Source organism: Centrocercus urophasianus, unplaced genomic scaffold (assembly GCF_019232065.1).
Source record: "Centrocercus urophasianus isolate 14NV4802_14NV808 unplaced genomic scaffold, USGS_Curo_1.0 seq_9, whole genome shotgun sequence".
In the NCBI taxonomy this organism is placed as follows: Eukaryota; Metazoa; Chordata; class Aves; order Galliformes; family Phasianidae; genus Centrocercus; species Centrocercus urophasianus.
In genome coordinates, this window is record NW_024885532.1 from 20,166,156 (window position 1) to 20,192,426 (window position 26,271).

Sequence of the window (26,271 nt, forward strand, 5' to 3'; positions counted from 1 at the left end):
CAAATTGATCTATCTTCCACTTCTGAGAGGCTCAACTGATCTTTTACAAGCACTGCACACATACCCTGCATGACAAAGACTGCCTTAAGGTACAACAGTCAGGTTTCTTCTACAACCTCAAAACAGCAGCACAGAGTAATCCCACCTGTGGCACTGAATTGCAAAGCTACTGTTACCTTCTGCAGTCCTGTTCCCCCATTTGCAACAGGGTTATAAATCAGTGCTCGGAGGTCAGATTCTCCAGGTGTTCTAAGAAGGGCATCTAGAGATGGCAAAAAGGCTTGTGAAAAATCTCAGGAGTCTGAACAAGTAAAATATCACTAGAATAAAAGAAAAAACAAGACAGCCAGTCGATTGCCAGTGCTGCACCAACTTCCTCGTCCTCTCTGGTGCCACAGGAAGATCTCTTTGACACTGGTACCCTTCATCATCTCCACTCAGGCTAGCTGCAAGCTCCCAGGCCCTTTTCCCTTGATTTACAGCTTCTGGAATCCTTTTCTGCGTTTCTGTGCTTTGTCAGGAACAAAACACACACTGTCCACAAAGCCCATGAAGCACCTTCCCCATTCCCTTTCATCTTTACAAGAAAATTCTCACTGCTTTAACCCAATCCTTCACTCAAAACAAACAAACAAAACCAAACCACCCCCCAACAATGCAACAAAAGCTGCCATTTCTGGTTCAACTAAATTTTAAAAGTGGAACACGCACCCTGACCGTGCTCAGAAATATGCTGGCATTACATTCAGACCTGCAAGCTTTGCTCACAGGATTGAGATGGACAAGGAGGTCTCCTATTTGATTGCTACAAGTTTTAGCCCGAAGCTAAAGCATTATATTTGCATTACACATGCCTCAAGAGTACGTAAGTAGCAATGCATTTTATTTTACTTTATGCCTTAAGCTAAGTGAATGGAATCCCAAAGCAGTGAAACAGTACCCACTTAATACAAGAATATACTGTGCTTATCTGACAAAATACTCCCATGGACTTTTAGCAAGTGAAAGTAGACAGAGGAGCCACTACTGCATTCTCTACAGTAAGTAAAACCAACTTGTTCGACAGAAAACATCTTCAAATTACCTTTTCCTTTTTACTTAAGAGATTTTTATCTAGGTTTTTCCCCATAGCAAGTCCTCACTAAGCACTGTTAAATGCTCTGAATGACATTCATAAAGCAAGGGTGGCCAGGAGACAAGAACTCGATTTCATGACAAAGTAAAGCTCAGACATTTGTCTTCCTCCTATGTTAAGGAGTAATGGAAGAGGTGTCTTCCAGCACATAACTCAAAAGCAAGGCACTCATCTAGGAGAAACAAGTTCAAGTCCTTGTCCCAAATCAAATCAAGCTGCCACACAGGTAGCAAATGCTTTCAATACTGGGCAACTGGTTGCTCAGAATTCCCTAAAGGGAAGGATTTTCCCTGTGAAGTCTAAAAAAAACCAAAAAGATCTTCACTGAAACATGTCACATATGTGCCCTTTGAGAAACCCAACCAAGAAGCAGATATTACCCAGCAGGAGTCACAAGGATAAAGGACACAAAAGCCTTCCCAAATTCAATCCACCTCCCTTCATCATATTCAACGACAAGGATAACGTTCAGTTCTGAAGGTCATCAAATGCAGGCCTTGGAAAATATGAATCAACTCTGAAGCTAGGAGTAATTTAAAAAGAAATCTCTGTCCAGCCTGCACTACAGGATAAAATCTGAGCGCATCAAGAAACCGCAGTTACATCAAGATTGCAGTCAAAGTCTACAGCCACCAGTTACAACGCTCTGAAGTTCATAGCAAAGGTATACACCCAAAAAACAAGCCCTCTTTGAAGATCTGTGCTTTTAAAATCCTGGCACTACCCCACAGGCATAGGAACAGTACTAGCTAAAGGAGGGGAAGAAAGTACTGCACTTCTACAGTGCCACTGCTAAACCAAGACTCCTGGTTCTGAGGGAAAACAGAATACATCCTTTCCTACTGCCTCAGTTAGTTTTAGGTTAACTTTTACATCCATTTATTACTTGAACAGCCGTAGGCTTTACTCATTCTATTAAAACAACTGTCTCTCTCTATATATACACACACACACACATTATCAGGAATGCAAGGAAAAACAGCCATGAATTTAAACCAGCACCAATGATTAGAGCAAGGAATGAGGTGGCTTTCACATAGCTGCCAATATTAGCAAGTGACATCTACTTCTGGAATACCAGAATATTCGTGTTCCTGAACTCCCAACAGTGGGATGTAGAACAAGCATCACTACCTCAATTTTGTAACCCATATCCCCTGCTTTCAAAGAACCACAGCATGACTGAAGCTGAAAGAGGCTCTGGAGGTCACCCAGTCCAACCCCTGCTCAATCAGGGACACCTAAATCCAGCTGTCCAACAGGTTTTTGACCATCTCCAAATAAGCAGGCCATTGTAGACCTGCATCCAGGAGGTAAAGACAGAGAAATACTTAAGTTTCTTAGCTCTCTCGTTTGGAAATGCCATTATTCAAACTCTGATAATCAATTAGGAGGAAACTGCACTGGTAGAAACAACTCATTACTGCACACTGATAGATGCATACACTCCTCTCTAAAACGTGAAGGATCCTGAGCATACAAATTTCCAGCTGACTTGTATCACACTGGACTGCAGTCCAATCTACTCACCCAGGTGGATTTAATATTCTTTAATTTTTATCTGCACCAAGAACAACAATTTTGTTCTTAAAAAATTAGGAGTTTGGTCTCCTACAAGCTATTTTTTTTTTTAAGTACTGTATTTACTTTCTTAGCTATCTGCTTTTATTCCCATTCATCAAAAACCAAGAATACAAAAAAAAAAAAAATGAAGAAGCTTCTTATATAAAGTTGTATTTACAGTTTTATTTAGCAGAGTTAAAGAGCAAACAATTTTAACATTGTTGTTGTATTTTTACCCAAAGTTGCCAAGATCTAATAAGTTATTGAACAGAAATATCAGGCGTAAGGCAACGATCCTCAACAGCCCATTAGAGATCATCCCATCCCCAAAGAGAAGAGCTGATAAAGGTGGTAGAAAATTTAGATTGCATTTGACTCAATTTCCAAAAATTTGACAGAGGTGATGAAAACAGGATTCCACTCTTGAACACATCTTTAACATCTGCAGATGAAGAAATCTGTAAAGCACGCAAATTGTAAAGACAATTCCTGTTTCCAAGGGAACATTTCAGTGCTTCGAATCCGAGAATGCTATGTTCATATACAGTGGCCAGTACATGACTATGGCAACACAGATGGTAAAAGATTAAAAACAGGATTAGTATTTCTTCCATTCCATATCATCAGGAGGATTTACTTCTACCTTCCTTTTACCAACATCTGACCAGTTGGTGCTCAGAACTGTGCCTCCAGACTCCATCTGCAACACGAGAAAACATTTGTTTAGTTTGCTACAGGAATTCTAGCAATACAGAAGTCACAGCAGATTTCAAACTCTGAAGAAACCTGAAGAGTTTAAACTTCATGTAGAAGCAATTTACACCGAAATTTTGTACATCTTTGTTGAATGAAGTCTGACAGTCATCAGTCCATAATCTTCAGCCTAAAAATACTTGTTATCAGTATTGGATATAATGAGAAATTAATTAACAGGACGCTTTCAGAGGGTTGCTCACATTCTTGCAAACTGTACATACAAAGAACTAAGAGAAATTTGATTCTTTCATCCTGAGTAACAAGAAAAGCTCTCTAGGAACCAAAAACTATATTCCCTCTACTAACAGTAACTGAAACAAAGAAACCAACAACAAAGCACAATCTTCCATTGAAACCTGTTACATCAACATCTCCCACTGAACCAGAGCCATTTATTGCAGGCTCAGGGTCTTGCTGAATAGAAGCCTTTTCTGATGCATGCAAAGCTCAGTACAACGTGACACTGTGCAAAACACACACGTTTCTTCAGAGAAAAAGGGTGAAGACTTACAAACGATTTGTTCATGGCACGTTTCACTTCATCAGTACCATCTGAATAGATCTGCTGGAAAAGTTTATTTAAAGCAGCATCTCCTTCTAGCTTTTCATTCTTTTCTTCTTCTTTGATTTCGACTACCAGTTTGTCCCAGTTCCTCGTGTAGTGAGAGGATGATGGATATAAGTGCTGGGTGTCTGAAAAATGGAAGTGTCAGTTAACTAAGCATTTTCTACAGACTTTTAAAGCTGCAGTTTGCAGAACAGACGTGTGTGCATCAAGTGAGCCTGACATAAAGTTGAATGTGATTCATTCCAAGTTGGGCTATTAATCAGTTCTGAAACACTGCACAAGGGTTACTTTTCTAGAGAGGCAGAACACTTTGGTAAATAATGCTAATTATTTAAGTAATAATGTAAGCACAACAACACAAAGAACTTCAAAACAGTGACAGGAATAAACATCCGAACAGGTAAAAGCCTAGAGGAATTAAGGACAAGCATACATCCTCAACAATTCATCAGATTAACAGAAGTTATGACTAAATTCCATAAATCAATTTTAGTAATGCCCTGCAGACTATTTCTGTCATTTTCTTCCAGTAAAAACAAGACTGTGAGGCTTTTCATTGTAAATACGGGACAAATTTTACTGAAAACTTTTAACACACCAGTTGTTCATATCTGAAAATAACTTCACAAAAATAAAACTCTTAATGCTAAATTCAGATAACAAACCTGGTATAAACTGCTTTAACTTCAGAGAATCTCCCTGTCCCTCCAGTTTTTCCCATCTTATAGCTTCTGGTTTCTTCATTTTTATTTCAACCTACATAACATGAAATGAAGAAGAAAATTCATCCAGATGACAAACAGATTAGACAGATAATTCCAAATTAGTTGGATTTTGTAACAGTAAGAAAATAATTACATTTGGTTTAGAAACAATGTCTATTGCAAAGCCTGCAATGCAAAAAAAGATAGGCTTACCTTACCAGATGAAGTTGTGGGACTTAAATGACTTGTCAACTAAGCTCTGATACAAGAACTAAGCAGCCACATCAGGATTTCACCCTTTTTTTTTTAGCATTACTTTCTGATGCTTACAATTTGCTCGATTCTTTCTCTAAATTACGGCACCCCAGAAGTAATGATAGATCACAACATCTCTACACTGCCAGGCACCAAAGTACATTTCTGTATCTGTTTATTACCAGTCAGCTCTAGTAATTAAGCAGAACTTTCAAATGATTGTAAAATCCAAGTGCTAGGTTTAATTTTCACCCTCCAAAAAAAAAAAGTATATATACTGTATTTGTTGTATACTATACAAACCAGAGAAACACCCAGGAACTGTGCTGATCCTTCCAGTAGAGAAATGCAGAAGCTGTATTCATTTGGTTCAATGAACACACTGCTGCAAGAGAAAATTGACTAGTATTCATTGACAGACAGGTAATTAAAAGTGGATGTGGTTGTAATTATCACAGAAGAAACACAATTTAGTGAAGCATGCCATGCCTCTATTCACAACTACGCACAACCCCTTTAGACGACCACATGGAAACAGTCCTTCCACAATTATCCTTAACCTTCATTCATAGGATAACAGTTGCAAAACAAACTCTGCAAAAGAAGGACTCTGTAGTGTCACTTTTAGGTGGCAAACTCACTTCAGACATCAAAGTTCCTACGTCGTTATCAATTGACTTAAATCTGCGTCTGCTAAACCTCAGCAGCTCCTTATTTCTGCACAGCTTAGCATAAGAGAACTCTTAGCTCTTCCTAAAGCCACTGTAACCTGGAGATCCCTACAGACCCAAGAACAAAGGCAGCTCTGTAAAAGCTAACCCGAAGGATCCCAGCGGCACAGCAGCACGTTCATCTGAAATGTGAACTGCACTTCATCCATTCCTCAAATCAGTCACTGATAAGCCACAGCCCAAGACGCCTTATAAAAATAAAGAGCTATTTTCACTTCCAAACTGTCATATTTGCAATCATGTTGCATTTTGCATTGCTGTTGCTCCATTTTTTTTTAATTTGGGAAGCTACCAATTCCTTGTCAAGTTTAAGTACACATTTCCTACCACTACCTTGCACTGAGAACAACAAGAAGACATAAAGCATAGGATGAACGCCCTTCAAAATAGGATGGAGTTCCAGTTGTGGTGGGTTTTTTTGTTTTGCTTTTATAAAAGTCCAACAACAACAACACAGAGCTGAGTTCCTCACTCCTCCTGTCTGAATTTCAAACGTTTTCAGTGATGTTGCAAATTAAGCATCGTGATATTGATCTTAAAAACAGTGAAATATGTCACAGAACTGAAATAAACCAACAAATAAACATATTGTATTATTCTATTTGATCAACCTGCCATTCAAGGCCAGGCTGGATGTGGCTCTGGGCAGCCTGGTCTGCTGGTTGGCAACCTTGCACGCAGCAGGGGGGTTGAAACCAGATGATCACTGTGGTCCTTTTCAACCCAGGCCATTCCATGATTCTATACCTGAAGAAATCTCACATTCCAGTGCATCATACTGCAATCTGTATGAACACAGATTCCTGTTGTAACTGTGCAGAAGCAGCACTCAGGCTGTGCCAATGATTACTCTTCATTAAAAGGAGTCAGCAAAGCTTCCTTCACTGGACTCTTCTAAAACCACTTTGGAAATTACAACTGTGAAGCTCATCTCTGATACTCACAAATTTAATTCTCTGCAATTAACACAAGGAAGCTAAAATATTTTTATGGATCTACATGGAAGATTAGTAGCTCCACACCGGAACTAGCAGCTTGTTTGGTTGTTTTTTTTATTGGATTTGGATCTTAGGAATCCAACATTTAAGCTAATTAGCCACTTACAAAGGCACTAATTGGTTAGCAGTGAGACACTAAGTCTTAATTTAAAACCACCTGTCTATCCTCCACTTCCTACACAACTCTTCTCAAGTTGCACAAGCCATTATCAACTCAGCTGCACATTTATGCTGAGGAGGCCTTAACAGCAACATTTTTATATTCTGACTACCAGCACATCTCCACTGAACAGCCCGTGATGATAAGAACAAAACCCAGCACATTTTCAGTACTGAACCTGCTCAAACCTATGCCACTTCCACTTTCCTTCTGTCTGCTTCCCCTTTTGCTATCTCATCTTATGCTTCGGGGTTTCATCAACATATTTCAATATTTCAAACACAGGCTACATCATCTGTACCAAGAACGATTTTGAATGCAGCAAAATACTGAACACAGACCTCTAAATACAGACTTTGCAGAGTACAGCCCTCCTCAAAGATCCCTTTGGCTACTCAGAGGACTCTGCCCACACATTTAAGAAAAAATCTTTATACTTCTGCTGTTCCAATAATCCCTCTCTCCTTTTTTAATCTGCTCCTTGGTACACTTTCCTCTCTGAAAAGGGCCCCGAGTCAGTACTATATGGCAAACATCCCCAAGGAAGAGAAATGCTACAAACTAATTCCCAGTGTAAGATACAGATTCCTTAAATCTAAACCATTTCAACACTGCCAAACTAAGTATATTGAGCTGAAAGACTGAGACAGAAGACTTCTATGACCTAAGCCTTTTCTCGTCTACTCCATCTACTTCCATTCAACTCACCTATTAGGGGAAGTGGCAGGCAGGAGCAAAACTAGGGATCATTAGCTGTATGCCATTATACAACCAGGTCTTTCAAAAATAAAGCTGTAAAATCCTGCTTGTGAAGATGCCTATTTCTGCTTTACTTGATCTAAGGAGAAACAACTTTGTGAGTCCCAATTATGTGCACAAATGGCAACAAATGCATTTTCATGAACGTTTGCAAGCAGATACTGATAGCTTTCACATAGACAAGTAACATCATTTGTGTCACACCTACCACATAGGTACTGTTAGCTTTTTTTGCTCCCTTGAAACAGATTCAGCACCCAGGCAAGAGAAATACATCTCAGTGTTTTGCCAGCTCCTTTGATTTAACATTTATATTTCATTAAACATATGCCTGTGCGCCTCATGCCAGCTTTAGAATAAGACAGGAAAAATTCACCATAAATTAAATGCTTTGCATGCCAGTTTAAGAAGCTGGCTCTGGTTGTTAACCACTTAATCAAATGCTGCTTTAAAATCCTGTAACTAAATAGAATGCAAAAAAAGGTTCAAAACCTTTAGGTGCACAAAGCTTAAGTTATACACAGGTCCTGGTTATGCTACAAATTCAAGCTCACTATACATTTATGATACAATGCACAGCTACACTGAGCCCACATCCTGTTTTCATAGTTAATCCTTACTGAAAGTCAGTCAATGAATGCAACAGAAGCAAAGAAGCTCCGAAGGTGCATTTGTCAGAAATACAAAGCAAAGGACAATGCAAAAAGAATGAAGCCTTACACCCATCTGTAGCCACCCACCCACCCTCCCTCTTATAACCCCAGAGCTCTGAAAGAAGTCTGGCCCCGTCTTCTTTATGCTGTCCTTCTAGGCAGGAAGATTTCCTCCCCTCAGCTTTTCTGCTTCAGGTTGAACAGCCTCTCCTTGTAGCTCATGGCTTGCAGCCACTGACCACCCTGATAGCTCTACTACAACAGCGTCCTTCTTCACCAGTTCAGATGACATACGTAAAAATGACCAAAATTCTTTTAAAAAGAAAATTCTGGTACGTGCTGACAAGTTGTGAGAGATTTATTCTAACTTTTAAAGCATCTTCTATTCTACAATTCATGCTAAGGGAAAGTTTGCTTGGAAAATTTGTGTCGAGCTCTGATCAGACGGATGAAGGAAATCAAACCTGGCAGAGCTAGAGCAACAGCTCAGACATTGATTTTAAAATGTATGAAAAATATCTTTTTAAATTCTGATGTTTTCTATATTTAACACACGAAAATAAGAAATCAGGCTTTCCAATCAACTCCCTAGTTATTGGAGCTAGTTATTCCAATCAACTCCTTAGTTATTAACTCCTGATGTTTATTACTGAACTACTGATTGTTTTGCTCTAGCTGTGAGTTTTAAATCATATCACAGAATCATAGAACGGCCTGGGTTGAAAAGGACCTCAATGCTCATCTAGTTCCAACCCCCTGCTGTGTGCAGGGTCGCCAACCAGCAGACCAGGCTGCCCAGAGCCACATCCAGCCTGGCCTTGAATGCCTCCAGGGATGGGGCATCCACAGCCTCCTTGGGCAACCTGTTCCAGTGCATCACCAACCTCTGTGTGAAAAACTTCCTCCTAACACCTAACCTAAACCTCCTCTGTCCTAGTTTAAAACCATTCCCCCTTGTCTTATCACTACCCACCCTCATAAACAGCCGTTCCCTTTCCTGTTTATACACTCCCTTCAAGTATTGAAGAAAGCCACAACGAGGTCTCCCCAGAGCCTCTCGTTTCCAGGCTAAATAATCCCAGTTCCCTCAGCCTTTCCTCACAGGAGAGATGCTCCAGCCCTCTGATCATCTTCATGCCCTCCTCTGGACCTGCTCCAAGAGCTCCATGTCCTTCATGTACTGGGGCCCCAGGCCTGGATGCAGTACTTCAGGTGGGGCCTCACAAGAGCTGAGTAGAGGGGAACAACCACCTCCCTCTCCCTGCTGGCCACCCCTCTTCTAATGCAGCCCAGAACATCTGTAGCCCAAAGCTCTTTGCCACGTCCATGTACATAACCATTCATATGCCTGTTGGTCTTATACCCACCTTATCTCAAGACAAGAGGAAAATTTCTTACATAAACTTTCTCCTTATACACTCACATAAAGCATGGACGTTGACTTACATGCTTGTTTAAAATATATTCCTCAACAAGAAGACGTTTAGATCTGCCCCACACCCATCTGCATTCACAAGGATGTTTCATCTTTGCCCTTTCCTCTACACTTCACACAAAGCAGTGTCCTTTTTCAGTAAAGCTGCTCGGGATATTTCAAGGTTTGCATTGCAAAGTGCTGATTTGAGGAAAAGAAAAATTCCACTGATGCACAGAACCATATTCTTGGCATGAAGCAGCTGAGAGCATGCTCCTACCTCAGACCTCTCTATTAAGTCGCAAATGTCAACTGTGAAAAAAGGCTGAGGGTTTGTAACCCCTCCTGTGCTTGCAGCAGATCTTTGATGTCCAATTAAAGGAAAGTTTCGGGGTCAAGAAACTGATTTTTACCACTTTTTCAAATGTTTCTAAACTGCTGCAGGCCGTTGTTTGCACAGATTCCAAACCACTAAAAATTAAATGATATACAGAAGTTGTGCTGAGACTACTTGCAGATGCAAGACAAAGGTGGAGAACAGACAGCAACAGTTTCCTTCAGGAGCACAGGGACACATGCTAAAAGCACATATTTGTCCTCCTTTGCACTATTTGTGCATTTATACTTCCCTGTCATTTTGCTGGACAGAGATAAATCAGCTAACTTCACTTTCAATATATTCAATCCATCATTTCCAGTTTTTATGTTGTTTTCCTTTTATGAAGGGAACATGAGGATAGCTGCACACACTTATCAAGAGCAGACTCGTTCCAGCCTTTACATTTTGGCTCCCTCTGCTGGAAATAAGTTAAAAAGACAAGTAGCACCACCAGTGTACCTTTGTTAGACGCTGACCGCAGCATGCAGTTTTAAACATGGTACAGTTTACAGTTCTTGCCACCTCAACCAACACCTGAACACGACTGAAGACAGTGACTAAAACAGACCTACCTTCATGCTTTTTTTGCCAAGAAATGCTGAATTTTAAGCAGCACTGAGAGATCCACTTCCAGCTTCCCTAAGCTACCAAAACATGCAGGATGGCTTTACCGTTTGCCAGTTTCATCGTTTCAAACTCTACCCATTACGTTTAGTAGTTCTAACAGGTTAAGTGAAACTCAAAGTTGGTAAGTCTACCCACTGCTAAACCTGACTGTGTATTCCTCATTTAGCTGAAAAGAGCTGATTGTTCATTGCCCAGTGAAGACTTTCAATATCCTAGTGGCAACGTGGCTCACATTCAAAGCAGCGATACAAAATAAAGCACTGTGAACACATCCAGGTATTCTTCCTTTGAAGAGGAAGTTTTTCACACAGAAGGTGGTGAAGCACTGGAACAGGTTGCCCAAGGAGGCTGTGGATGCCCCATCCCTGGAGGCATTCAAGGCCAGGCTGGATGTGACTCTGGGCAGCCTGGTCTGCTGGTTGATGACCCTGCATTTCAACCCCCACATAGCAGGGGGTTGAAACTGGATGATCATTGTTGTCCTTTTCAACCCAGGCCATTCTATGATTATCTGAAATTATTAAACTACAGGAAAACTGCTTCTATCCCATGAAAGCACAACTTTCTCAGAAGCTTCTACTCACTTGATTTAACCAGAATCTCACATGCTATGGTTACAGACAAATCAGAGAGTAAGACATCCGTGGAGCAATCCTGCAGTCACTGTCCTGCAGAAATCTAGACTGGGAGAGGCAGGAAGGAGCCACAATCTATTCCAAGTGCACAGGATTCTTCCTGATACAAAGTAGATCACAAAATTACTATGAGAAAGCTGTGGCAAAGTTAAGCTCATTGAAAAGGTGAAGCCATTGACCACTGTAAGTTATAAAACCACCTCAGCAGGATTCTGCTGGACTCAGGCTCCCAACAGTTGTGGGAGTGCAAAGAAGCCACTGCTGAAAGGGGCTGCAAACACAAGAATGATTTTTTTTCCAGCAGCATCTTAATCACTATCTACACTTACCCTTCTGGCTTCAGTATCCATCTCTCAAGCATGTTATCAGCAGCTCTAAAAATAACCTCGTCCCTCTCATCAGCTAGCCTTCAAGCATGCAGCAAGATGAAGAGACTTCACTACGTCTGTAACTGTCATCAAGACACGACAGTCCTCCAAAATACAGCCTTCTAATGCCATTCCTCCTGAGAGTCTTTTCAGTCACATTTAGCTGTGATATACAAGTGCTAGCATACACTCTGGGGTACTCCTTCCACTCTTGGCCCAGTCTGGAGAATATTACCGGGTGGGATTTTGTTTCAGTTTGGTGACAGGTTTTCATTTGGAATGGGAAAGAGAAGAGATAAGACAGGAACTCCCTGGCAAAGAGGAAAGATTCTGATTTTCAGTGCAATGGAAAACACGCTTTTGAAGAGAGTTTCTCTTCATATTCCTTTACCATCTTGATTCATGCTGGAAAACCAGCTAGGAGTATGTGACCAGAACTCCTCCCAGGTGAAAACCAGAAGACCTGTTCCAGGAGCATTCCTAACTTGCTCCCATTGCTAACGAGGCCTCGGTCCATGAGACCAGACACGATTCTGACTGAAGTAATCCTTTGTCTACAGCCAAGCTGCTTGGTTCAGCACACCACACTACAAAGGAATCAATGTACATACAGCTGAGGTGGCTGCAACAGATCCCATTGCTCTGAGCTCACTTGGAAGAAGGAAGCATGTTTAATAGTCTTTAAACATCCACCTAAATTGCTGATAACTCTTCATGATCAGCTATCTCTTTCATCCTGGCTGTTCAGATGTATGTCGAGTGTTATCTCTAAATTCCACACACCCTGACGTCTCGCAGGCCAGTCTCCCAGCCTCTGCTATAACTCACACATCACTTCAAAATGGAAAACCACGACAGCTTCAGATAATATCAGTGATGCAGGAGGATTCAAGTATGTAAGATCTTGCAAACCAGCAGCCTTCATACATCTACGCTGCAGGTTCGACATCTCCAGTTTATTAACAACTTTGAGAAATAATATTAACTAACAAAGAATCAGATGTAGTACAGTGTTTGCATTATTCAAAGTAATTGCTATGTATTTTCCATGCTGCCCATGAGAACAAAGTACATACACGAAACTGCTGCAACAAAATCTCCATTTCCAGTATTCAGACAAGCACTGATGCTGCATCGTTCTCTTAAAGCATTTGATGTTTGTTAAAGCAAAATATTTTAGGCCTTTAAAGAAGACCTGGCATGCTTAAGCATCTTTAATGCAGATCTGCTTTGAACGTTTTTAATTCAGACTCCACCTGCTGGTCAGAACCAGAACTATCGGAGGCATCACTCAAGCCTGTATTCCTTCACTGTACTTTTCCCAATGCTATCCTTTGCCAGGAGAGGAAGTACATCTTAAAGTGTAGACTTCACCTGTTGGAACACCTCCTGCATTTGCTCTTATCCTGTTCTGCCTTAAAAGCACTCCAAATTACATAGGAACAGCAATACTGGGACATAAATGCAGAAAAATTCAGACACTGTTTGAACAACAAAAGCTTTTATACCACTTTGAGAATAATGGTCTGAGCCAGACTTGAGACAATCAGAGATCATTCAGCTCCAGAACAACTAATCCAGGCTAGAGATGGCAGCACAGGAAGACAAAATCATATTTGCTCCCAAGAGTGCTGAAATGCATGCCTGACACTTCACAAAAGCAGTGGCAAATTTCAAGACACATGAAAAGTATAACAGAAACTAGATAGGAATACAAGGCAAATAGAACCTCACAATTACTCATATGAACAGGGTCCGTATGCATTCTACTTCAGTTTATATACATAATAATAACAGACTTTCTACATACTTTGAGCTCCCTGTTCATTTCCCTCTGCATAAGAGCTCATGTGATTCAACCACACAGCCTGCTCAGCTTCCTCAGTGTGATGAGCAGAGAAACTAGGCCAGGATTTCCACAAAGCTTTGTTATTGCCTCGATGTTCCTCTTCCTGACAGCATGCAAAGTTACTGTAGGTACCTTTTTCAGAAGGAAGCAGGTAAAACAGAACACGAGAATGCCATGAAACTTTAAAAAGCTTTGTAGAGCCACTGCTGATACAGAAGGAATACATGGTTTTGATACTTTCGTGCTGCAGAGGTTCAGACTTGGCTCTGTGGACAATGCATATGTAATATACCAACAATACATGTTATACAAAATCTGCCAGCTTCTTACGTTACCTGTAGTACAGAGGAAAAAAGCTCAGGTGAAAGCCTTCTCCCTCCTCATGCAACTTCCAGGTGTCTAGCAAGCACTGCTGCCAGAAATAGCACTGAGTATATACAGGCTCATGAAAGGCCAAGAACAACTTAACACTATGTGTAAATCCTACCAGCAGGAGAGATCATGAAAGGGTCAAGAATTATTTCAACACTGCGATTCTCAAGCTCTGACATTTATTTCTTAGGCAGAAAAAGATGACAGTACTCTGTAACAAAATATAGATTCCTAAAAGTTTAGTAACAAGCAGTTCATACTTTCTAAATACCTGAATTGTACAGGTTAGGGCCACAGGCATCTTTTAACAGCAACTGTTAAAAGCATCCTCAACATAACTGATTTGCATTTCACTAAGTACCATCACATCACTATTTCTAACATTTGCACGAGTTTAGAACACCTTCTACCGACCAAAAAGCATCCCTGAAAGAAAGGTAATCCTATAGGAAGAGCAAAATGTTCCAGTTGTTGCAATGAGCCATGACAAGGGATCAGGAACAGAAATAAGTAACATTAAGAGCTTACCTTTGTTGAAAGCACTTTAAATGTACTTTGCTCTGGCACTATAGAATGAAGAAGAACAAGCTTTAAGTTGTAGTCTTCACCTGATGGAAGCCTCACCGACGCATTCATCTGTCAACAGTTGGAAACACATCTCTGGTCACCTTTGAGAGCAGTTATCCATTTTGGAGTAAAGAATTGTCTTTTGACATCAAGATGAAGTGATTAACGATCCTTTACTACGATACTTAAAACATAAGGCATCAAAATTTCAGACAACACCCCTACATTACTGCATTATTCAACAAGGTGTTCAAAAGTACACTACAGAATTGAAATCTCCTATTCACTTGTTTTAGCCAGCAAGTACTTAAAAAGCCTATTATCTTGTCAGCTTGATCTGCATTTTTTAGGGAAAGAATTATAGCAAACGAAGTATCAACATATTAACAATGGAACATGAAGCAATTTGCAACTTCCCTTCTAATTCATGCAAGCAATGTTAAAACTGTGTGAGCACTTGCCACGCATTAAAGACTACAGCAGCAACCAAATACTTCTATGGTTCACCAAGCACCAACTTAGCTGGGGATAAGAACCTATCTCTTCAGTGCTTACCCTTAATTAAACACAAATGTCATCGTACTGAGTATGGCATTACAGAGATCACCACTCTTCCATGAAATGCATGCTTTGCTACAATGGACAGTTTCAGAAATACCAAAAAAAAATAATCAAAATGAACCCACCAAGATGTTGCTTTTCTGTTATCATCCTAAAATTATTTATTCACAACTACTCTCGTGCATCTGGAATAGGAATGGACAGAGATACACTCAAACACATGAATTCCAGATCACTTCCTCCAACAGGCAAGCAGCTGAAAAGCAGATGCTCCCTCTGCAGCACCTGTGTCACACTGCAAGTTGTGAGCAAGTCCTAAGGACCTCACTGTAGCAAGAGCACCCAGTTCACTTGATTCTGCACACAGATAACTACAGTGTAACTATGTAAAAATGCTCAAGCTGAAGACAGCTTCTAGCATTTCTTCATGCTTTTCATAGAAGTGAACACCATTTGGTAGAAACATCTCGTGGAATCTAGGGATGCTTCTCAATAATCAACATAAATCACCTCTTTCTCTGAGAACTGCACTCTGACACCATCCTTCTGAGCATTCTTGATCATTACAGTCACAATTACTTGAGATTCTGTTTGGTACCAGTCATACCTTAAAAAGAAAAAAAAAAAAAAAAAAAAAAAAAACTCTAAAAAAAGGGTTTTTAAAAAAAAAAAACAAAAAAAAAAAACCCCCCCAGAACTCCCCTGGAATACACAACTCCCACAAAAGCTGGAATATTATACTGCATAGCTCAAGGCAGGGAGGAGAACAGTGTCCTTCCACACAGCAGTCACAGGTTTGACATTTGCTTAAAGAATAGAAAAATGGTTAATTGAGGAATTTATGAAAATTGGGTCACCTTAACCAATTCACATTATAGCTCTGCCTTCAATAAATTAAATAGCATTTTTTACTCCAGGATCTGAAAAGCATCTCAAAATCATTACCTACACTAGGCACCATGAGCAAGTCTTTGAATTAAGCTGATAATGAAAAATCAGAAACAGAAGCTAAAATGTCTACTCCATTCCACGCTCCCCCAGCAAGAACAAAATCAATGACATTGTTTGAGAAACAGTTCACTTAGGAACTTCACAAAGTGGCAGTCTACAGAATTATTGCAGTCATTATCTTGCATCTCCAATCCCCAAGCCAGCAAAGAACAGTTAAGACAATTATTTTGGTTCTCACAGCAAAGCTGAAGTCAACTTACTTGATCTTGGCTGACAGAGGCTGCTGTTGTGTATTCTAGACGAAGCATATTGCATTGGGAAGAAAGTGGCATCAGTGTAAAAGAACAGACATCAGTGTACCAGACACAGACAAGAACAAAGATACAAAGCACTTCCATACTGATGGCTTTTCTTCTGTGTGTGCATTAACTTATGAAAGGAAGATGAGATTCTTCCCTCTACGTTTGTGCCAGACTTTAAGAGTTACAATTTACAGACTGACAATGCACACACTCAGTGCATCTCACAACACACAGGCCACACGTTTGATAGCTAACAACCAGATCAGCCTTAATTTCTTTCTTTCCTGGCTAAAAAGTACACCTGAAAGACACACAGCAGCTGTGTTGCTCATCTATGAGTCACAAAGGAAGCCTGAAATAGGTCTGAGAACGAATGGCACAGTTTTTAAACATAAAAACCCTTTAAATCATATGTCTTTATATACACCCACCTTATTTTTTGTACATTTTCTCCCCCTATCCTATTACACAGGTATTAAAAAAAATGGCACAAAGACTATTTTTCTTTCAAAAAGTCCATTTTGACATTTCTTTTGAAGATTGCCAATTAAAAGGGGAAATATACTTGTCTGAAAAAAAAAAAAAAGCTGAAAACAAAGTCTGCAAAATCCACTTGTGAGCTACCAGAGAAAACATCGAGCAGTCATAAGTGAGTTAGCATTGACAAGATGAGCTGATTTTTTTATTAGGCCACAGACTGCAAGTTAAAACTTGAATGAGTGCACAACAATTTCCAGACTTGTATGTCATTCCTAAGTTTTTCAAGCTGTAAGAAGCCACTGAATTCTACAAGCACGTTTGAGACAAAATTCAAAACATTAAGGAAAACACCTTACCACTTCTGTCTGTGATCCTGCAGGAAAAAAAAAGAAGCAAAAAAAGATGCATGGTCAGAACAAAGTGAACCCACATGACTTTTACTTTACCTTTCTTCACTGACTCCACTCGATCTGCATTTATGCAGTCTCAACAGTACAGAAGTTAAAAACATACCAGCTCTACCTTTCATCTGCTGCCTTAAGGACCCTCTATTTTTAATTAGGTTTTCTTCCTGCTACCCACTTCAACAAACAACTTGTGCAAAGATACAACTGTAATACAAAACATGCTCCAATTAACAGGAGTAACAAGCTTTGCATTGCTTCCCTTTCCTTACAAGAAGAGGATATGGACCTTCATTTAATGAAATCAACACCATGGCAAAAAATAGATTGGAAATCACTTCCTGCAAGTCTGTGCTAGCTTCACCACCCCTTATATAGAACCAACTTCTCATCAAATCTGTATGTCATGCCAGGTAGCTACAGCTAGTGAGTGAGATGGAATCCTAGCAGATAAATTCACTGGCATGACCTTAAACACACTGTAACACTAGAATGAAAACAGCAGCTCAGTATTTCCTCTTCTAAATGTTTCCCTTAAAATACCCAGATCAAGCCCTTCCAAAGAAAAACTCCTTTTGTTTCCCTTGTAATGCACACTGCTAAAGGATAAAAATTTTCTTTGGAAAATTGTTTCTCCTGCAATTGGTTTTTAGGCAATCTAACCTTTCTGCTGCCCCATTCTCCAGTAAGTAACAGAAAGAGAGGAGAAATCACAACAGGTGGAGGAAAAAAAGAGGCAGCTCTTCTGCTACAGCCCATTAAAATCAGCAGGCAGTTAAGCACTGCAGGTAAGTTCATTGCCAGAGGTGTCAGTCTGTAGAAACATACAAAAGGAAGCCGTGTGCACACTCACTGAATGCCACCATAAGACAGCAGAGCAGCAATTAGTACCCAAAGGCACTCTCCACATGAAATCAAAGAGGAAAACCACCAGATTTTCATTGCTCTTTCCCACTTAAATTCTCAATTCTTGAAGAAAATGATGTTGATGTTGGATTTAGAAAGCAAGCTGACACAGTTCAAATCAGTTGTCTGAGCTTTAACTACATACTCCTCTAAGTCTAAAGAGTTCAGGATAAATAGTCAAGGGAAACAAGGCATAAGAAAACATGACTTCTTTTAAACAGAAAAACTTTGGTTTCAGTACAAAGTAAACTGTAACCCCTTCAGAGAGAAATGAAACAAGCTTTAAATAACAGGGCACATCAAATCCTGTCTCAAGTAAATGTGCTTTCTCACCTTTTAACGTTTCCTCACATCTTTTAATCCAAACTGTAAAGGTGTCATCTACATCTAGAAGAGATCAAACACATTAGCATTACAACTCTTCAAGTAATGCACGCATTGCATAAAGAACAGTTCCTTTCAACTCCAAGCAGGAATAAATTCATCCCAAATTCATACCAATTTATTAAATCACAGTATTATTTCCAACTACTTCCACGTAAACTCATTCATTTCAGTTCATTTTTAAGTACTTTATGCAGCTCCACTACTTAACTCTGATAAACTTAATTAATTTCAAATTAATTTCTAAGACACTAGGCTTTTTTTTTTCCCCTCTCTCTCAACTGACCCATTTATGATATTGCTTTCCAACTGAACTCTACGTGTCGGAGAGCAAGAAGTACTGATTTAAGCACTTCTCCCTTCTCTCAAAATTACTTTTCCCAAACAATCACATGCTGCCTTTCCAGAGAAATATCAAAAAAGGCCCTTCTGTTCTGTGGAGAGCCCACAGTTGGTGTGAGTTTGCACAAACACCAGGCATTTTCTCCTGCTGGTTTCACACATACTTTACATGCACATCTACAGTTTCAGGGATGTTGGAAATAAGCAGGTGCCAATTTCACTGCACAAATCAGAAGCACAGCAGAGTTAAGATCATGAGGATTCTAGGAAGAAGCTCTCCAGAGAAATGAATTCATTGGAAAACAGCTAAAAAGGCAGCAGAGCGTGCATCAATTCAGCACAATTCCCAGAAAAACCCTTCACAGTCAGGAATGCAAAAAAACCCAAAATAAATAGCTGCAGCATTACTGACCAACCACTAAGCACAGCTCAACTTCTATCTCTCTACAACAGCTGGAATCCACATTGAGGGACTTCACACAACCAACCTCCCTGCAGAGGGCTTAAAGAAAACCCACACGACGTTCCAGGAGAAATGCACACAAGATGAAATGTGGCTCCACTGCAGTTCTACAAAGGCATTCACCTCAACCCTTTCAGCATGCATACATTTTCAGGTGTGCCTTATACAACTGCCACCCACTGCAAAGGGAAACAGAGTCAAATCTGCACTTGGCAGCAACTGAAGAATTCTCTTTTTTAACTACAGCCTATGACAAGATTGCCAGGCAATAAAAAGATCCAGAGTTATCTGCCCTGCTGTCCTGGATCTGCCTCTTTTCCTGCATTCCAACACACCATAAATTGAGGCAAGAACTTCTTTTCTTCTCAGTAATTTTTCACTCCAACAACTTAGCAACAACATTATGAATAACTTTCAGTTCAGAAAGCCTAACTCAGTCTTCACTTGCACATAAAAAGATGTTTTCTTTACAAAGTTGGCATGTTCCATCTTTACTAAATTAATCAGGTGGCCAGAGCAAAAAGGAAATTTCTCATGTGGATTTGTCCTAAACCCTCACCATGTGCTGAAGAGTTGCAGATGACATTGCTTTTTCAACATGAGGCAAACCAGCAAACTCCACAACTCTCCATGCATCTAATCTCATGGCTGAGATCCTGCTTCCTAACTAAGAAAGAAAAATTCTACACATTCAGTAACACACCACATCCTATTAATCTGTTGCTGTAGGTGAACAGTGCAGCACTGACAGGCCCAGAGCAGCAATAAGCACAAGTAGTGAGCATTAGTGTTCCTTAGCATTCCCAAGACATAAAGCAGACCTTCCATCAGCAAGGAACAGAGGCATGTAATGGTGTACTTCTGCCCCCTTGTGTGTGGCAAAGAAACCAGCCTTGCCAGCTCAGAATTCCCTACTGCAGCAATTCTCTATCTGGCAGCAGCAGCTCACATCTTCTCTCTTTATCACCAGCTTACTCATACGTGGCTAATTTTCCCATTGTGCTTTGCTCATTTTATGCTTGCTACATTTAACTAGAAGTTAACTGTTTTGCCAAAATGCTTATGTCCACAATTATTTTCACCTGGGACCCATCAAACGTTTCCACAGAACGTCAAAAGCAAATTCTGTTACTGGCATGAATTTGCCAGCAAGCTGGAGAGCACAGAAGCTAAAAATCCGTGTTTTAAAGAAAGGCTCCAAGAATCCCCTCATCTCACAACAGCTCACAGAATTTTGTGATGCTGAAGACATTAGAAGCAAGCTTCAGAGGAGGAAGCAATCAGGAAATGCTGGGAAGCTTCAGAAACATTTCAATCGGGCAAGCAGCGAAACAATGACAAACAAACAGGCAGGCTTTATGTCTATTATGCATTTGCTTTTTTCTTCAGTTTTCCACAAATGCATAAGAGTGGCAGGGGGTACAATCACTTGGCAGGAAGAACCATAATAGCTTATGCTCCCATCAAACTGCACTTTAAGATCAGAGGAGCAGATCACTTGTTTGGGAGAGGTAAGGTAATTACATCTTTGCTAAAGCTTTCAGTCTCAGCCATTGTTATGGATAATATAACTGAAGGATCCCAGATGATGACAATGCTTATCAGAGTAGTGCACTTTGCTCTGTGTAACCTTTCAAGATGCTTTTAAGATTTCCTTCTGCTGTTGAAAAAGGGAATTGAATGAGGTGAGTTTTACTTGATGTGGAGAATAGAAGGAAAGATAAAGGAATTATAATCATTTAGAAATTATTTTGCTATATGCTTCCTGGGGTTTTCTACCAAAGTTTTCCACGTTGAACTATTTCTTTCCTGCTTCTAGAAGGAAGTCATATTATTAGAAAGCTCTAATTCTCCCCCAGATGACATGTGTGCAGTTCCAACTGCCAACACTTTAAGGATAAAGAGAGCTCACGCACGCTTCTGTCATGCAGTGAGAGCTGAAATCCATTCTGTCAGCCTGAATGCCCACTAAGCTGCAGGCTCTTCTGAAGGCCAGCCCATCAGTAGTTTAACCACTAAAAATACCAACTACACCTAACTCTGTTCAGAAACCTTCCTGTGACAATTAGTGCCACACCACTGCCATTATTTACCTGCAGGACTTCTGGGAAGCAGGGAAACACCCTCCTTTTGTAAGGCAAGAAAACTACACACTACCAGCTAAGAATTCCACATGCATTTTTAAGCAGTTTTACACTTCCACGTAGCAACTAGACAAGTGTCTCCAAAAGCCAGACCTGGTCCACGTATCTCAAATCAGGCACCTAGTTCCTAAGCCTTAAGAAAAATAAAAAGCAACAACACATGTGGTCTCTGCTTTCAGTTAAAAATGCGAATTTCATTTCTTATCAGCGAAGGAGCGCTGTGCACACAAGAAATTTTAATACTTACTGTCCAACTTCTGTCCCTCTTTGAAAGACTCTAAAGCAGATGCATAGTTTTTGATATGGTATTCTCCTAACCTGACACAAAGAAAGAAAAAAACCACAAGGAAACTGCAATTACTTTCTAATCTAATCCACATTCTGAAGATTACCATATCCCCACGTGTTGGAATTTAAATCAACTATGAAATCTGTTTTTTAAATAGTTGGATGTTAACATAATCACCCCTCCCTCCACAAAAAAAAAAAAAAAGGAACAAGAAACCACACCAAAAGATCTATTTTATCTTATAACCACAGCTTTATTACAAAGGAGTTACAAGCAGCATGGCATGGAATTTACTCATTCACAGTCTTGCAAGAAGTTTGCACAGAGCAATAATCCAAATGCTATCACTGTCCTAAAGATCACCAGAACACTGTCAGAGCAGCAGAAATACATACCCTTTCCTAAGAAGTGCTACAGCATTACTGGGGTTGAGCTCTAGGGACTTCTTTGCATCTGCAACTGCATCTGTTGAAATGATGAAAAAGCAGTGAAATGCAGGTCTTTCAGTACGCCTCAAAAAAAATAGTCAGTACTACCTCAGCTTCCTTAGCCTGCACACAAATCAAACTGTCTGAATAACAGCTTGAGAAAGTCTTCAAGCAGCTCTAAAGCTCCACAAAAGATGAAGCAGTGACTTTCGTTTAGTCAAATCCTTAGGTTTGAACTGTGAATCACCATCATTTACCTATTTACTTTGTTTGATTATTGACAGGAAATTTGGGCTAACTGTTGAGTTAATTCAGTTAACCAAATAACACCTGGGTGGCAGATTATCACCTTCCTACCACAGCTGGATTCAGTGTCTACCAAAAAAAGCACATAAGGTTGGAAGAGCTTACAACACAAAGCTTAAAACCTGCCTAAGAAGTCTACTGAAAATAATGTTCCAAGATAGTACTGTGCTAAACTCAAACAGAAAACTGGGATTGCAGAGTATCAGATTCACTGCAAGTTTTGCAGATACAAAATAAAGATGAGGAAAACTTTCAAGCATGTCCCAGCTGCAGAACCAGCAAACTAAGTTTTGTAATTAGCTTTGTTATTAGTGATGTGTCAACTTCTATAAAGAATGTGTCATAATACACTTGTAAGAGGACTGTCAGTGTTGCCTGAAGATGTTACCAGTGTAGTTCTGTAGAAGAATATGGGCATAAGCTCGTTGACAATAATATTCAGCATCATCTGGACTCTTTTCCAAAGCTCTTGTCAGTTCCTGTGAAGAAACACAGAAAAACATGAAATGGCACTTTGGAAATCCCCATGAAGATATATTACTGAGCTCTGTCAATAAGATGTCAGAAAAAATATCCTGGACCAGCATGAGTGTTTACCTACTCATCAGTTTTCATCCATAAAGCTTAAACATCAGAGCTTGGGGTACAAGGAACCTGCCAGTTATACCCATTCCTTGCAGAGGAGGGATTATCAATGCCTTAAATAGGAATTCTAATGCACAGGTCATCCTGTACGTTCCCAAAACCTTCCTATAATTCTCAGCACATCTGAGAAAAAATGTCCCTTACTGTGTGACATGCCTGGCTGTGTGTGTGACACCCTGGGCAATGTGCTCCAGGTGACCCTGCTTGAAGCAGAGCTTTGTTTAGACTAAATGATCCCTAAGTGGTCCCTTCCAACCTCAACCATTCTGTGATTTGTGCACAACTCTGATGGGGAAGCACTGCAATACCAGGGATTTGAAATCAATATATTAGTCAATATGCCTGTGCAGGAATAATACGTTCAAAGCATTGTAATGTGATTAAATTGTATGTTATAAGATACTATTGAGAATGGGAGATTGTTGTGAAGCATGCTGAGCAAGAAAAGTACAAGGACAAAAGACTCAGGCAGCACAGGGCTCACAGGATACACTGTTGCACAACGGGAAAACATGAAGTAGTTCCTTGCTAGGAAAATCACTGGGTATGCAGACTGAAATAGTCATACCATACTCTCTGAGAGAAGAGTTTATTATTTTTGCATAACAGAATGAAAGCACAATGACTCAACGCACACACACTTGGAAAGAATGTCTCCAGCTCTCCTACTAGCAGAAAGCAAAGCTCTTGTCTTTGCAAGAACAAAAGGCAGGTCTTCTGAATCTAATTCACTACCTCACCATAGTACAGTTACTATGTTTGCTAACTTCACTGAATTCACTATTCAGAATTTGGCAAGCATGAGGGTGGCTAAGATACAGACTTCAAGCCTGCATAAATGTTGATACAACACAGCTGCTAGAACTCAATCTCACCAAGCCAGAGAAAAAAGGAAGAGCAGCAGGGCCTGTTTTAATTCAGACTGGTACCCTGCTCTCTTTCATTTATACACTTACACCATCTAGGAACTACATGGCCACGACAGCTTCTTCCAATGTACTTCCATTGGTGTCATGGAAAATGTACAAACCTCTGTGCAAGTACAGCACAAAAATCTAAAACCTCAAAGGTCTCTGAAGAAGCAGGAGGCAGAAACAGGCACAATAAAATGCAACGCTAGATTTAACTGTACAGACAGGCCTCTAAGTTTAAGGTACACTCAAGAACAGACATCATTACGTAAATATTCATGGTATACAGATACTCTAGACAGGAGAAGTATGAGGAAACCCAACAGGATCACATAACACTGCGAAGTGAAGTACAACTTCTGACTCTCAAAACCAAGCAGGAGTCTGACACGAACACTACAGGTGCCTGACAAGCAGAACCCATTCTGTGACTAAACATAACCTCCCATGATCTGCTCTGAAAACAAGAACACTGATCAAAACCAGCACTCAGTGCAGGAACAAATTCCTCAGAGGAAAAGCTGCAGAACTAGCCTTCACTCATGGAAAGCAAAGGCAAGCATTTTCAGCTGGGTGAACTAAGATTGCTTGGCTTTTTTGTCAATCACCACATCTTGTCCAGCTACCGAGACACTTCTCCTCAAAACAAATCATACAGCACAGCGACTTGAGAAGTCAGCCAAAGGACAGCTGACTGGCACTAAGAATTCCAGATGGTGGACATCAGCTGCAGTTACTTAGGCAAGCTCAGGACCTGTCCTCCCAAAGACTCAAATAGACGCTGCCACGTTACCTTCACTCCAGGCCCTTACTGTGTGATCAATAAATCCACAAATATATGACTACAATAATGGTAAAAGCTGGTATGAATTAAAAGTGTTCTCAGCCTCCTGTCTCACTCGTGCCTGAATTTAAGGGGATCACCATCCTTTTGACAGAGCACTTCACCAAAAACAAAGACATGACAGCTTGTTTCAGCGGGCACTTCTGATTCTCTCCTAAGCCACCACTACTTACACTGCAGAGCATTATTCCACACAGCAGAGTACTTCTTTAAGATGACATAAAAAGCCATTAAGAAGTTCATGGCTTTATCACAGAATCATAGAAGAGTCATAGAATGGCCTGGGTTGAAAAGGACCTCAAAGACCATCTAGTTTCGACCCCCTGCCATGTGCAGGATTGCCAACCACTAGACCAGGCTGCCCAGAGTCACATAATTCACTGTTTAAACACAGATGATGACCTCCCAGTTGTATCAGACCCAGGAGCAGGAAGCCAAAGCATGCACATCAGGAATTAAAGGAATCACAAGCTGTGAGAACACCATGGGAATGCCATGCAGACTGGACATATGTCCTGTCAAGCGTGCAGGCAGGACACAGCACCACTTACAGGGTGCCAAGACCCAGATTGTTAACATTAACCACATGAGCTGAAAGACCAGTTGCCCAAGGAGGTTGGGGACGCCCCATCCCTTCAGGCATTCAAGGCCAGGCTGGATGTGGCTCTGGCAGCCTTGTCTGGTTGTTGGTGACCCTGCACATAGCAGGGGGAGTTGAAACTAGACGATTACCATGGTCTTTTTCAACCCAGGCCATTCTATGATTCCAAGAGCAAGCAAACCTGGTGCACCACGTACAGCTCCAAGCTGTACGTAAGTCATCAGAACGCTAGGCTGCATTATGGGACTCACCGGCAGAATAAAGGCTAACACACTGAATACCTTTCCCTGACAAGCTTGTTTATTTAACCGCAAGTGACAACTGCTTCATCCACACGGCACACAGAGGGGGATTTTTACTTCTGCTTTTCCTTAATCAGCACGAGTGCTGTGACGGAAGAGCCCCGTATCGAGTCAGGCCCAACACAAAGGGCAGCCCACCGTGAGGAGCGTGGAGATCCACCCCCTGCACACAGCGCTGCCCGTGAGGGCCCACAGTCCCTCCCACAGCCCTCCGCCGTCCCGCTGCTCACCCGCGCCGCCGCCGTCGGATCTCGGTCGATATCCGCGTCCGAGAACCTGCCGAAGAAACACAACGCCGTGAGGCGGCGAAGCGGGGACGCGCGGGTAGGGAAGAAGGAACGCGGCGCTCACCGGGCTGCCGTTTCTGCGGCCGCCGCCGCCATAACGCCCGCCGTCCCCAAGAAACTTCTGGAGCCGCCGCGGCGCCCGCGCAGCACGCTCCAAGGCCGCAGCCACGCGCGCGTGGCCTGACGGGATGCGCCGGGACCGAGCGGCCCCGCAGGCTCCTCCCGCCC

General features: G+C 41.0%; 1 protein-coding gene across 1 annotated transcript; it reads right to left on the minus strand.

Moving 5' to 3' along the window:
* Window positions 1-2,861: 2,861 nt before the first annotated feature.
* Window positions 2,862-26,177, minus strand: SUGT1 (SGT1 homolog, MIS12 kinetochore complex assembly cochaperone). The gene is made up of 13 exons (XM_042838883.1): window positions 26,108-26,177; window positions 25,987-26,032; window positions 22,842-22,932; window positions 22,115-22,184; window positions 21,678-21,748; window positions 18,431-18,484; window positions 17,144-17,160; window positions 16,266-16,300; window positions 15,565-15,661; window positions 14,455-14,562; window positions 4,688-4,778; window positions 3,966-4,147; window positions 2,862-3,398 (listed from the first exon to the last, which is right to left on the minus strand). Exons 1-13 carry the CDS (start codon window positions 26,137-26,139, stop codon window positions 3,297-3,299), a joined length of 996 nt encoding a protein of 331 aa, XP_042694817.1. The 5' UTR covers window positions 26,140-26,177; the 3' UTR covers window positions 2,862-3,296.
* Window positions 26,178-26,271: the final 94 nt, after the last annotated feature.

What these genes read in the sequence shown, in the direction of transcription:
- SUGT1 (XM_042838883.1), bottom strand. Translation starts at nt 26,139, where the DNA reads ATGGCGGCGGCGGCCGCAGAAACGGCAGCCCG. An exon ending in GCCGCAGAAACGGCAGCCCG is followed by an intron (nt 26,033 to 26,107) that starts GTGAGCGCCGCG and finishes TTTCTTCGGCAG; the next exon opens with GTTCTCGGACGCGGATATCG. An exon ending in GTAGCACTTCTTAGGAAAGG is followed by an intron (nt 21,749 to 22,114) that starts GTATGTATTTCT and finishes TCTTTGTGTCAG; the next exon opens with GTTAGGAGAATACCATATCA.